This window comes from Gopherus evgoodei, chromosome 1, assembly GCF_007399415.2.
Source record: "Gopherus evgoodei ecotype Sinaloan lineage chromosome 1, rGopEvg1_v1.p, whole genome shotgun sequence".
Lineage (NCBI taxonomy): Eukaryota > Metazoa > Chordata > Testudines > Testudinidae > Gopherus > Gopherus evgoodei.
The window spans coordinates 24736976-24750153 of record NC_044322.1 but is presented as its reverse complement, the minus strand read 5'-3'; the positions used below and the strand labels follow the sequence as shown (position 1 = coordinate 24750153).

The 13178-nt window shown below is 45.4% G+C and overlaps 1 protein-coding gene across 1 annotated transcript in view; it reads left to right on the top strand.

Annotated features, from left to right (window-relative positions):
- Positions 1-9555, top strand: part of MAML2 (mastermind like transcriptional coactivator 2) — a 304115-nt gene extending 294560 nt beyond the window's left edge. Inside the window, exon 5 of the mRNA XM_030560013.1 lies at positions 4064-9555. Within this exon, the coding sequence (XP_030415873.1) occupies positions 4064-5043 (980 nt within the window). The 3' untranslated portion in view covers positions 5044-9555. The remainder of the gene's footprint in view (positions 1-4063) is intronic.
- The last annotated feature ends 3623 nt before the right edge of the window (positions 9556-13178 follow it).

Here is a 13178-nt window from a genome sequence, read left to right as displayed (position 1 = left end):
GGTAGAAGGGGGTTTGGGGGCTACTTAAAGGGCTGGGGTTCCAGCTGCCTCTGCTGCACCCCCTGACCTGCCCACACCAGTCCGCCCCCCCCACCTGCAGCAAGCTCTGCACCCCTTGCCCACAGCCAACCCCTGCCAAACCCCCTGTCCTGTCTCCAGCCAACCCCTTCCACACACCCCTGCAGCCCTGCCCAAAGCCAGCCAGCCCCCCACACACTGCTGCCCGCAACAGCTCTGCACACCCTGCTCAGCCCGCACCCTCTGCCCTGTCCCCAGTCAACCCCTGCTGCACCCCACTGCCTGAAGCCAGCCAGTTCCACACTCCGCTGTCTCCAGACCTGCAAACCCCTGCTGCACCCCTGCCTGAAGCCAGCACGCCCCACACCCCCTGTCTCCAACCAGCCCCACACTCCTTGCCCTGCCTGCAGCCAGACCCTACCTCCAGTCAGCCCCTGCCCTGCCTCCAGCCAGCCCCATGTCCACAGCTGCCCTGCAGTTTCCAGGGCAGTAACCCTGCACACCTGCTTCAATGAGGGGGGCAGGGAGCAGCTGGGACCAATACATGTGCACACCCCCAGGGAGTGGTGGGGACCCACACATGTGAAATGGCGGTCATTAATAGCCAATCAACAGCATATATGATGCAATGTACATAACATATGATTTTATTATTCATATAGTTATGGAAAGTAAATAATACATGAAAGAAATGAAAGGCTTTTTTTTTCCACTTTTTTTTTTTTAAGTCATCCCTGCCAGGGCCCTGCCGAAAATGTTTGAATTGGGCCCCACACTTCCTAAAGCCGGCCCTGGTGTCAGCTGCAGCTTTTCACTGGGGCAGCCTGTAGTTCCTGACTGGCTGGGCTTCCTAATACTATTTGGGAGCACATCCTCTAGGCTCCTTGCTCTGGAAAGTTCTCTTGCTCAGCTTTCCTGGGAGCAACTCTCTTCAGGAGCATCCTCCAAGAACATAAGAATGGCAATACTGGGTCAGACCAATGGTCCATCTAGCCCAGAATCCTGTCTTCCAACAGCGGTCAGTGCCAGATACTTCAGAGGGAGTGAACGGGACAGAGCAGTTGATGGCTTGATCCACCCCTGTCATCCAGGCACAGCTCTCTGGGAACCACCCCAGTGGAGCCCTGGTAGCCCTTTATCTGGCTCATTAGTTAATTAGTGCAACCAGCCACACAGAAATGTAGTTGCTTCCAGGTGGGGCTGGGTTGACTTGTTCTCCATTACAGGAGCCTGTCACAGGTAGGTTCAGGAGTGGTGCCAGGGTTTCTGATGCCCTAGGCGGACGGCCATTTCACCACCCCCCGGGGCCCCAGTGGACCTACTGCAGTCATGCCGGCGAATGGTCCGCTGCTGGAAAGGCTCTGGTGGAGCTGCTGCAGTGATGCTGGCGGGCGGTTCGCTGGTCTAAAGGCTCCGGTGGACCTGCCACAGGCATGACTGCGGTAGATCCGCCGGAGCCTTTAGACCAGTGCACCGTCCGCTGAAATGACTGTGGCAGCTCCACTGGAGCCTTTCCAGGAGCGGACTGTCTGCCGGCATGACTGCGGTAGGTCCACTGGACCCATGTGCCACCCCCCTGGCAAAATAGCACCCCTCAAAAATTCTCGCGCCCTAGGCCATTGCCTAGGTCGCCTAAATTGTAGCGCTGGCCCTGGGTAGGTTGGTCCCTGGCTCTCCTGAAAGGGCCAGCTCCAATTGCAGTGACCCAGAAATAATAGAACCCAGTTTGTCTGTGCTGTATCATCACCTGCAGTGCAACCAAGAGTACAAACGCCATCAGTTCTTGCAGTTTGATTGGGCATCTTGTGATACTTATTTTTCTTAAAGTCCCAACTGCTGGAGTCCCATGATTAACTGAGACTCTCTGCTTTTATTTAAAACCCTAAAACTCAAAAATCAAAAGACAAATAAAAATAACCCAAATATTTTCTTTAATCCCACAACTGTTATGCCAGACTCATGACACTTTGGGGCCTGACTCCTTATTTTTGAAGGTTTGGGCTTGGCAGTACTAGAATCCTAGAAATGTAGAGCTGGAAAGGACCTCAAGAGGTCAGCTAGTCCATTCCCCCATGCCAAAGCAGGATTGAGTATACTGTTATTCTGTCCCTCAAGTCACTAGCAATGATTGAATATACACAGGGAGCAGAGCAGCTTTTCTGAGTAGAAAAGGAGATGGGGCTTTGCTACGAGCTTACAGGGAAACCACCAGATGGACTGATTAGGAAACTGTTGCACAAGGGAGCAGCAGCTGGGAATCTGTTGCTTGTTTCTGGGAATAGCTATGCTCAAGTAATGGAAGAAGGGAAACAGCTCAGAACAGCAAGAAGTTAAATGAAATACTGTGGAGACACTGAGAGACATTATTAAGCATTTCATTCCTGGGCTCTTTTCCTCTCTAATACAATAAACCCCAGGACAATGGCAGGTGAACCTGGCAATAAATTCTCCTCAGTACCACTGTGTCCCTTGGTGTCTAAGCACTAGATATGTTGTCTGGACAACACTGCTATGAAAGAAATTTCTTCCCATCTGGAAGAAATTAGACTGAAAAATATTTTGGTTTAAAATACAAGGATAAAAATAGTAACACAAAGAAAGTGCAAACTTTGTCTTTTGGAGGAAATGTGGAAGCAAGGTCCTCTGTACATCTGACTGGTAATGATCTCATGGGAAGGCACGTAAATTGGGAGGTGATAGTACTTGGGGTTGTTAAAGAGCTAGCATGTTCCACCTGAGGAATGGCTTCAGGCCAGCAGTAAGTGAAGTGATTCTGTAAATGTATTAAGGCTCCTTTATTTAACCTGGTAACAGAGTCCCAATTCTCCTCTTACATTAATTCCATAGGAGCTAGTCCTCATTTACACTGGTGCTAATGAATCATAGATTACTAGGGTTGGAAGGGACCTCAGGAGGTCATCTACTAGTCTAACCTCCTACTCAAAGCAGGACCAATTCCCAGACAGATTTTTGTCCCAGAGTCCTTAATGGCCCCCTCAAGGATTAAACTCACAACCCTAGGTTTAGCAGGCTAATGCTCAAACCACTGAGCTATCCCTCCCCAAGAAAATCAAGCCCCAGGTCTTCTTTGGTACTACTGACAAATGTTACCATATTTCAAAGAAACAGTAGGGAAGACATGAATTGTTAGTGCAGTCAAAGTTGTAGATTGATTAATGAGGTTAGCGACTCAGCACTGATATTTACTTTGATTACAAAAGGATAGTGCAGCCCAGTGGCCTATTGATAGCACTCTTTGAGACTAGGTGCCCAGGACGTGCTTTGTGGTAGAACCAGGCTGGATTCTCCCAGTCTCTCATATTCCTAAGGCTGTTCCTGCTGTTGAAGTTTAGTCATGTTGATTTGGAGTATATAATATATATTATAAGACCATGTCTAGGAACCAGACCGAGGGAAGCTTATGAAGGGTTGAAAAATGGGTGAAGATAATTAGTTTCTTGCTGATTGTGGCCCACTGCACAGATTGTGGCCCAGATACAGAGGCACAGGGATGGTGAGTATATATCCCTATTTTACATATAGGGAACCTCAGAATGGTTAAGTGACTTGACCAAAGTCACACAGGGAATCAGTGGCAGAATGAATAAGAAATCAGAAGTCCTGATCCCTGCTTTGCTGTACTCTAATCACTCAAGTATCCTGCCTCCTATACTTAGTGTTGTGTCACCATGAAAATACAGTAAATTCCTCTCTCCTCAGCAAGGGTTGTCAATTTTATTGCCAAGGGCCTTTTTCTGTTGTTTCTAATGTTTGGAAGAAGTATTGCAGACTACTGATACTGCGGCCAAAGGCTGTGGATCTGACCCAGCTCCCGCCTAAGTCAATGGAGAGACCACCACTGGCTTAAATGGAAGTAGGATCTGGTCTTTCTTTGGTTCATATGCATTTTGTAGACCTCACCAAGGACAACATACACCATTTGAGAGCTTAGGCTATAGGGAAATTTAGATTTTAACCTACTGCAGATGTTAGTGAAACAATTAACAATACAGACCTTTGTTTGTGTTTTCTTTTCATTTTCTAGGTGGTTCTCCGGCAGTGAGTATGAGCTCCAATCTGTCTTTGTCAAATCCTATTTCAACTCACAGCATTTTGTCACAGAATTCTAGCCTTTTGTCAGCTCCCCATGGAACCAGAATGCCTTCTATTCCAGCAGCCCGGAACATGGGCTGTTACGGAAACATTCCTTGCAATCCACCAAGCTCATACAATGTGACATCGGGAATGAACCAAGTGCAGCAACACAGAAACCAAAACCAAATCATAACCAGTCAAAATAACCTCATGATGTCTCGCCAGCCAGCCCTGGCACAAGGAAACAACGTAACAGCTTTTGGGACTGGATCAGCAGTTAACTCTCAGCAAGTGAGAGCAGGTTTAAACCACGGAGCGACAGGTATCCCAGCACAAAGACCATCGAATGTGATGATCACTTCCAGTGCTGCTGCTCAGAACTGGGCCCCTCAAGAGGCAGCAACAAAGCAGCAGGATGCACTGAAACCTACAGGAGTTCGTTTCCCGACGAGCACTCCATATCCTAACCAGTCTCTGCAGCGCTCCATAGGCAACCCGCAGTTTCCTCAGCATGCTATGGCACCTCCAAACCAATTAACAACAGCAGCGCAAATGAGACCTCCTCTAAACCAAATGAACCAAACAATAAACGGACAACCTGTTGGGTCACTAAGAGGTTTAAGTGTAGGAGCTAACCAGATCAGAGCACAGACTGTGCCTAACGTGAATCACCCAGGAACAAATATGACACCACCATCATCCCTGCCGTCAACCAGTTTTACATCTACAAACCAAAACTCTAGGGCTTACCAAGGAACTGACCATGGGAATGACTTAGCCTTTGACTTTCTTAACCAGCATGGTGATAATATAGGGCCTGCACTCAACAGTGATTCAGACTTTATAGACTCTTTATTGAAAACAGAGCCTGGTAATGATGACTGGATGAAAGACATCAACCTTGATGAAATCTTGGGGAACCACTCATAAGAGACAATGCTGATGATAAAACATAACATGCTCTAAGTACTAGGAGGCAGGATTGACTATAGCTCTCTCTTTAAAGTTCCAACAATCTGCTTTATTAATTTACTCTCCAGTGGTTGGGCTGTCTAAGAACCAATGGTTTAAAATAAGGATCCACGTGGAGAGATTGCTTTGTTTGAAGAGATTGTCTAAAAACAAAATCTGATTCTAAATCTTACCCCAGATAAAGTATAATGTAGGGTGATAGTTATACTTGTTAAGCTAAAAACAGATTAGGGGGTTTGTGGCCAACTCATTAGAACTGCACCTGTTGTTCTCATGGGAGCTGTCTGCATTTGGTTTAGGATTGTGTATAACATGCATTCTGCAAACAGAGGTCCTGAACAATGTGCAGATCATGAAACTTCATGTCTCAGATGCAAGGGGCCACCTCACTATGGGCTTGACTCCATGCAGTCCGGAACAAATTGCTCAGTGCTCTCCCCTCTCATTGAGAGTACTCAGTGCCTCCCAAAATCAGGCCCTCTGTACAACTAATTCTTGTATGTTATAAAAATTGTTTACTTCTACATAGTAGAAACTCGCATTTTTCCTTGCAATTGATTTCATTTTAAACCACCTAACTTGTGTAGAAAAGGGCAAGTCGTTCCTTTCAAGGAAGGAGGAAAGCAGTTTGTGTGAGACACACCCCAGAGTGGTCACTAGCTCTTACTCTGTCTCCTGGGATTTGGTTTGTTGTAACAAGGGAGGCTGTTTCTCCAATAGGTAACAAGTTCGGTATATTTTCTGGTGTAAATATGCCATCAGCCATTCCAAAGTTCAAGGGCCAAATTCTACTCCTTTGCTCTCACAGGTGGTGCCAGTGACTTGAATGAACAGCTTGAGTGAGATAGAGGTGGAAGATTTGGCCCCAAAAGAATACTTCCCCACTCCGTATCTGAGTTCCACATGTACCCAGCTATTTGCTTCTTCCTTGCTCAAGCGCTGGGATATATGTGCGTATGGGAAGACTTCCATTTTGATTCAGTCGGACAACATGCAGCGTGACTGCTGTGGAGAATATCCGTAGCTCTCTCATTCACCAGGTCGAGGGAGTCAGAAGAGAGACACAGCTAAAAGTGCTGATGACGGTTTGACGGATGCTCACTGTGGGCCAGATTCCGATCCCTTTACTCAGGTTGAGTCATCCCTTGCTCTCTGAGTTGTCCCTCTGAAACCAAGATGTACAGCTGATGTACTGAAATCAATGGGACTACTTGCAGAGTGAGATACCCTTCAGCCAGAGTCAAGGTACCAGAATCTGGCCCTACAAACTAGTTAATTCACAGCCTGGTTAAAACAATGGGGAGTCAGACTAACATGGCTACCCCTCTGAAACCTGACAGCCTGGTTACTCTCCCAGTCACTCTCCTAGCAGGAGGATGAGGGAAGGGATTCTGCCGGCAAGATAAGAAAGATGTTGCTTGCGCTGATGTGGTGAGGATCCTTCAAGAGGTTGTCTGAGTCAGATAAGGCTAGGGAATATAGAGCCCATTTGCAGATGCCTGGAGATGACCAGAAACATAATGCTTCAAAAGGTATCACTGTACCACCATTACAGGTTTTAATTGATCCATCATTTCTTTGTGGAGAAGTTCCTTCTTGAGGACTCCTGGCATATACACACACAAGAGCAGCAGCTTCAGCACCCTTGGAGAGGGGGCAACATGTTCCCACAATGCACTTTTCCGGCTGTGCTGGCCAGGGCAGGTGGGATCAGAGCTATAGTCCTATCCTTGCCTCTCCCCCTTTCAGACACCACGACGGTGAAATGGAGGTGGGTGAGGAGGAAACTTCTCTACACCCTCCCTGCTTTATGTGCCTGTGCAGAGCCTGGCCAGAGCCTTACTCTGAGCAATCAGGTAGGACTCCAAGAAGGAGAGCTGCTTTGGAATGGTGGAGAGGGGAAGACATGCATGGCACAAGAGGTGGTGATGTCTGGAGGGATTTATCTCCAAGGAGACTCAGATCAGCAGCCTCTTTGACACCTTTAGAAAAGTTACGTCAGCCTCCCAGTGCAGGGGGCCAGGGCTCTGACTACATTTCTGACCCGCCCAGACACTCCCTTTCTGGAATGTTCAGCACTGCCAGAACCAATAGCCGCTCTCCCCCAGCCACACCCATTGGGCTCAGGGAGCAGGACTGCCTCCTCTATCTGATCACTAAGGAATGGAAGGGCAGATATTACTTAGCCCAAAAAACAAAACAGCTTTTCAGCACAAGTCACATAATGTCCCAGCTTGATTTAGAGAGAAGCGATATGGACATATGGGAATAGAGTGATAGCAGGGGTGTGAGCCTGCGCTCCCTGGCACCTGTAGAAATGAGGAGCAGTTCCATTTATGTAATGGAGTTACACCAGTTTAAATCAGGTGTAGGATCAAAATCAGCCCACCTCTGTCACCCATACAGAGTGTCAGTGAGCTGGTCAGCAGCGATGCTAAAGCTCTTGTGTGAGTGAGTGATTTCCTGTTCAACAGTGGCTGAGTATGCACTCCTCCCTCATTGCTTTTATCAGGAGCCCTGGGCAAGTGGGCTGGTAACCACCCGACATAGCATATGTACTCATGTGCCACTGCTGTCCAATAGCAAGGAGCCCCCTACCACAGTCCTGACTCAGGCAAAACTTACATTTTATTCCTGAACATTGAAGACGAGATCCTCAGCTTGTGTAAATGGGAACAGCTGAGAATCTGCCCCAAACACTACACAGTTTGGCCCTCAGCCTAATCCAGCATCCGCTGAAGTCAATGGGAATCTTTCCATTGATGGCCAGCGTTGGATAAGGCCCTTAATTGAGTCTAAATTCTGTCACAATTGTATTAAACAATGTATATTTTAAATAAATTTAAACTCACATGCAGCAAAGGCCATTTACTGCCCTGTTAAGATATACACGTTACATTTTAAATGTGAGCTTATGAATGACTTTTGTGACCAAAACTTGAAACCAGTCTCAGTTCTTAAGAACCCCCATCTCTTTAAAATGATCTCTCTCTGTGTAACAATGGCTGCATGCACTACCCTTATTTTATATTTTTCACCCTAGACCAGGAGCTCTTTGCAGTATTGGGTTGTAAATATAAAGATTTATTTGTTTTGTAAACTTTTGTAAAAACAAGAAATTAATAATAATATTTTGGTAGGAATAATAAAATCATATTCTTTGGGTTATATTTATATATATGTGAAATAAATATACTATCTACAAAGTTGTATTTTATACAAAAAGTAAATGGTTACCTTTTGTATTCTAATATACAAAGTTTTGTATGGTATGATTGCTTATTTTCATCCTTGGACTTAAACATTGGGTTGTGGGGGAGGACAGAATGGGACCTTTGGGATCTTTCCATTGATTTCAAGTGGCTTTGGATCAAGCCTTTAAAAATACTTCAGATACATTCAAATCTGAAGCTCTCCTGAAACCTCAGTATGAAAACATTCCAGGTTTCAACACTTTTTTTATTGTAGCTTTTGGGTTTTTTTATGTGTAACTGTCATGTGCTTGTTGCATGTATGTCTGCTTTATACTTTCTCATATTATAAAACAGTATTTCTCTATACAAACTGAAAGGAAAAATTGCTGTACATAAATGTTTGTGTTTTATGCATTTTTACATGTGGCTGTATATACCTCCTAAACTATGCAGTGACACATTCGACTCCATTTATTTTTCACCTAAACATTAATAGTAAGTTTTTTTTTCAATAGCTATCAAAATTCCACCAAGTAAATCAGTAAAAATGTCATGGATGTCTCTTTCCTTAATGTGAATTTCATCATTAATGTCTATTTATTCAGATATTCATTTGTTTCATTAAATTACAGGAATATTTTGAAAAAATGTATCATACAACTTCTATTTGCTAAGACTGTCCATTTGAGAGGGAGATTTGATTTTTCTATAGGTTGAGGCAATATCTTCATTATTATAAATAATTACTACAGTAAAGTTATGTGTATCAGAACATTTTAAAACCTGGCTCACACTTTATATGAAGGCTCCATTCATAAACAGATTATAAGGCACTTATTATTAAGAGTTAATAAATGATTAATAGATTTTTTAGTAAAGGGTAAATCTATTGTTACAGAGTTTGGCTGGTCAATCATTTGCTTATGACCTTATATAATATCTTCCACTGGTGTGCTTATAACCATTTGTAAACTCATGTTTATAACATACTTGTAGCATGTAATAATTTACTAATCCTTTATAAACCTTTTATAAATGGAACCTTAATAGAAAGGTGTGACAAAAATCTACATGTTTTGAGCTATTGGAATATGATTTGACATTTACATGAGTCAGAAATATCAGAGTACTAGAATATTTTAAATGGAACTAACATTTTTTCTCAAGTCTAAATTGTGTCTATTAAGCAGTGATTCCCTTCTAGTTTGATTTAAATTCAGTATCCACGTATCATTACATGTTATCGTAATCTCAAAGAATTTCAAGATGTACAAGATTATTTTGTATTGTGTGTGATTTCACATGGTTTAAAATATTAATCATAGCCTGGCTATTTTTAGAAGTTCCACAAGTTCTGAGGAATTGATTTCTTGGCAATGACAAACTTTTCATGCACTTCAGCTACTGTTTTAGTCTCTTGGTGGGTTATGAATTAGTTCCCATAAAATCAAGGCTAGTGGGCACCTGGTCTAAGGGGAAATGTTCAATGCCAGTTTCAGCGGAAGGATTTCTTGTGCCATTTCTGATCTGGGAGTTAGTTAAGGTTTTCTGCATCTTAACCACTACGCTGCTGCCCAATATACCAGGCCTGTGGTTCAAGACAGGCTGAGTTTATCCACTTATACGCAAGGGCCAACACAAAGCATATTAACTCCTTGAGTCCCATTTTCCGACTCTAAATGGGGTAAGTCAGACTGAAGTAGTTCATAAGTCTTGTCCCAGCACTGCCAAATGTCACGCACCTTGCACAGTACTCATGCATTTTCCTACCTGCCTACAGAGCAACTGTGATTGCATACACAGCCACAGAAAAGCAATACATTCAAGGGACATGCCACCGGCCCTTTATGGGTCCGATGTGGAAGAGTAGCAGCTCATATTGCCCAGAAAGGAGCAGGCCACGGCGTGAGAGCTGCCCCCAGCTAGTGAAGGCCCCCCTGCCTGCTTCAGCCCAAATCCTCTGACTCCTCTTCCTCAGCCCTGCACCCCCACAACACTATTCCAGACATCCAGACCTGACCCTCATGTCCCAGCCCCCCAACCCCCCATCTCCAGTCACTTTATCTTCCATGCTTCTGCCTTCCCAATCCTCCAACCCACACACTGCTCCAGATATCTTGACCCCTATATTATTATTCCTGGCCTTCCCTGCTCCTCCAACATTTTTGCACCACTCCCCTCTACTCCAGTTACTCAGTTGTGGGCTGCTGCCCCCCAGAATTGCTCCTGCCCCCACTGCCTTAAAATTGCTACTGCTCTAATGTCCATCCTCTCCTAAGTCTATGGGGATGGCCAAGTTGCCTTTCCATTCTCCCTTCTGGTGTGGTCTGGGAGTGATCAGCTGCTCCAGCCTCATTCTATAAGGGATTGCTCCTGGGGCTTGCTGCCCCCCAGTCTGTTGGGGAACACATCCCCTTGTGCTGGCTGTGCTAATCAGCTCCTGCACTTAGCTGGCTTGGGGAAGCCCTCCCCCTGTGCCCACCACAATAGGATGGGAATTCCTTTGGGGGAAGCCCTGACATTGGGGGGGAGGAGCCTTTCCCGGGCTCTACTTTGCATGGCAAAGGCTGGGCCAACTCTCAGCCCCCTGCACATAGAGTCAGGGGAATCCTTGTCCCCCACCTCTGTCCAATGGGAGGGGCCCAGCCCTTCCTGCCCCCTCCACCCGCTAGTGCTATTGAGCCCTCACCATCACCACCACTGTCCCAGGGACAGACCTGTTGGCACAAGGAGGCTTTGCTTCCCCAATGGCTGTGCAGCCGGCTACAGAGTTCAAGGCATTCTTGCCCCAAGAGATTAGTTCCACCTTCATAGCCTCAAGCACCACCTCCTCCGCTTGCAACCTTGTTCCACTCCACAGCTGACTTTCCAGCAGCTGCTCCATCTGGCTAGGGGGAAGTGACGATGGCAACACATTCCCAGTATTCTTGAAGTCTGGCCCAGGGCTCCCTGGTCCTAGGGTGACCAGATGTCCCAATTTTATAGGGACAGTCCTGATATTTGGGACTTATGTGCCTATTACCCTCCACCCCCATCCCGATATTTCACACTCGCTGTCTGGTCACTCTACCTGGGCCCCAGGAGAGCAGCAGACACAGCGGCAGCAGCATCAGGATGCACAGATGTAGGGGACACTCATTGACTTTTGGGGAGAGGGGTCGGTAGTTGCAATTGACTTTGTGTAGGGTGGCGGAGACTATGCAGCTACTTGTGACATGTCTGGCTAATGCAAAAACATCGCCCAGTAGGCCCAGCCCCCGCTGTGAGAGAAGGTGGGAGGAAGAAGGGGTCTCAAGAACAGCCTGGTCCCTAGCTAGTGGGACAGTGGCCTTCTGGGGGAGCAGAGTGACCAGATGTCCCAATTTTATAGGGACAGTCCCGATATTTGGGGCTGTGTCTTATATAGGTGTCTATTACCCTCTACCGCCTGTCCCGATTTTTCACACTTACTGTCTGGTCATCTTATGGGGGAGATTGATGATCTCTTATTCCTGGCAAGTAACGTCACACATGGAGCTCCACAAAATGTCCGAACAGGGCTGGCCTTCACCCATGCAGCTGATTTGTCTCGCAGGAACTGCTACTATTCCAGCACTTTAAAGAATGCCACCCTATCCCACTGTAATACTGATGCTGCAGGGAAAAGCAGCAAAGGGGGGAAGACTAGGATACTGTCAAAATAAAAATCATATATGTTCTTAGCTTCCATCCTTGTGTTACAAATAAGGTCGTGGATAATTAAAACTGAATGACTTTTAAAATTCCCAATTGCTTTACACTGTTTATGCAGTTTGTTTCATTTTTTGTATGTTTCACTCAGTTGGAGCAATGAAACTACAGGTCTGGTTCAGTTTTGTGTCTAGTCAGTTTCATTTCCTGGATCCCAGGCACTGCCACAAAGCTGTTGTTTCTAGGATCACAGCTCTGAAAAGGGAATGTTTAAATTCCCCAATTTCTTTCTTCTTTGCATTTTTAAAAGAGTCTCATGAAAATATTGTCATGTGCAGTGTAAAAACCACTATCTTGTTTTAGAAAAAAATAAGAACCTGAATGTTTTTGGTGTAAACCAGGGGCAGGGAACCTATGGCACGGGTGCCGAAGGCAGCACGCAAGCTGATTTTCAGTGGCACTCACGCTTCTTGGGTCCTGGCCACCAGTCCGGGGGGCTCTGCATTTTAATTTAATTTTAAATGAAGCTTCTTAAACATTTTAAAAAGCTTATTTACTTTACATACAACAATAGTTTAGTTATATATTATAGACTTATAGAAAGACCTTCTAAAAATGTTAACATGTATTACTGGCACGCGAAACCTTAAATTAGAGTGAATAAATGAAGACTCGGCACACCACTTCCAAAAGGTTGCCGACCCCTGGTGTAAACCAAGTTGCCAGAGTCCCTGTGATGCCAGCTCAATCAAACTCATAAACTTAAAGGCCAGAAGGGACCATCATGATCAGCTAGTCTGACCTGTGCATCCCAGGCCAAGGACCTCACTCACTCACTCACTCCTGTAATGGACCCATAACCTGTGGCTCAGTTACTGAAGTCCTCAAATCTTGATTTAAAGACTTCAAGTTACAGAGAATTCACTATTTACTCTAGTTCAAACCAGCTAGTGACTCATTCCCCACACTGCAGAGGAAGGCAAAAAAATCCCAGGGCCTCTGCCAATCTGTTCTGCAGGATATATTCCTTCCCAACCCCAAATAAGGTGATCAGGTATGTCTGCACTACGAAATTACGTAAAATTTATTTAAGTTGACATTTAGCCACTGATTTTACAACGTCGATGCTGCATGTCGCCACTATGCACAGTCCATCAGCAGAGTGCATCCTCACTACCTAGCATCGACTCACGAAGCGAAGTACTGTGGGCAGCTATCAGACAGTTCCTA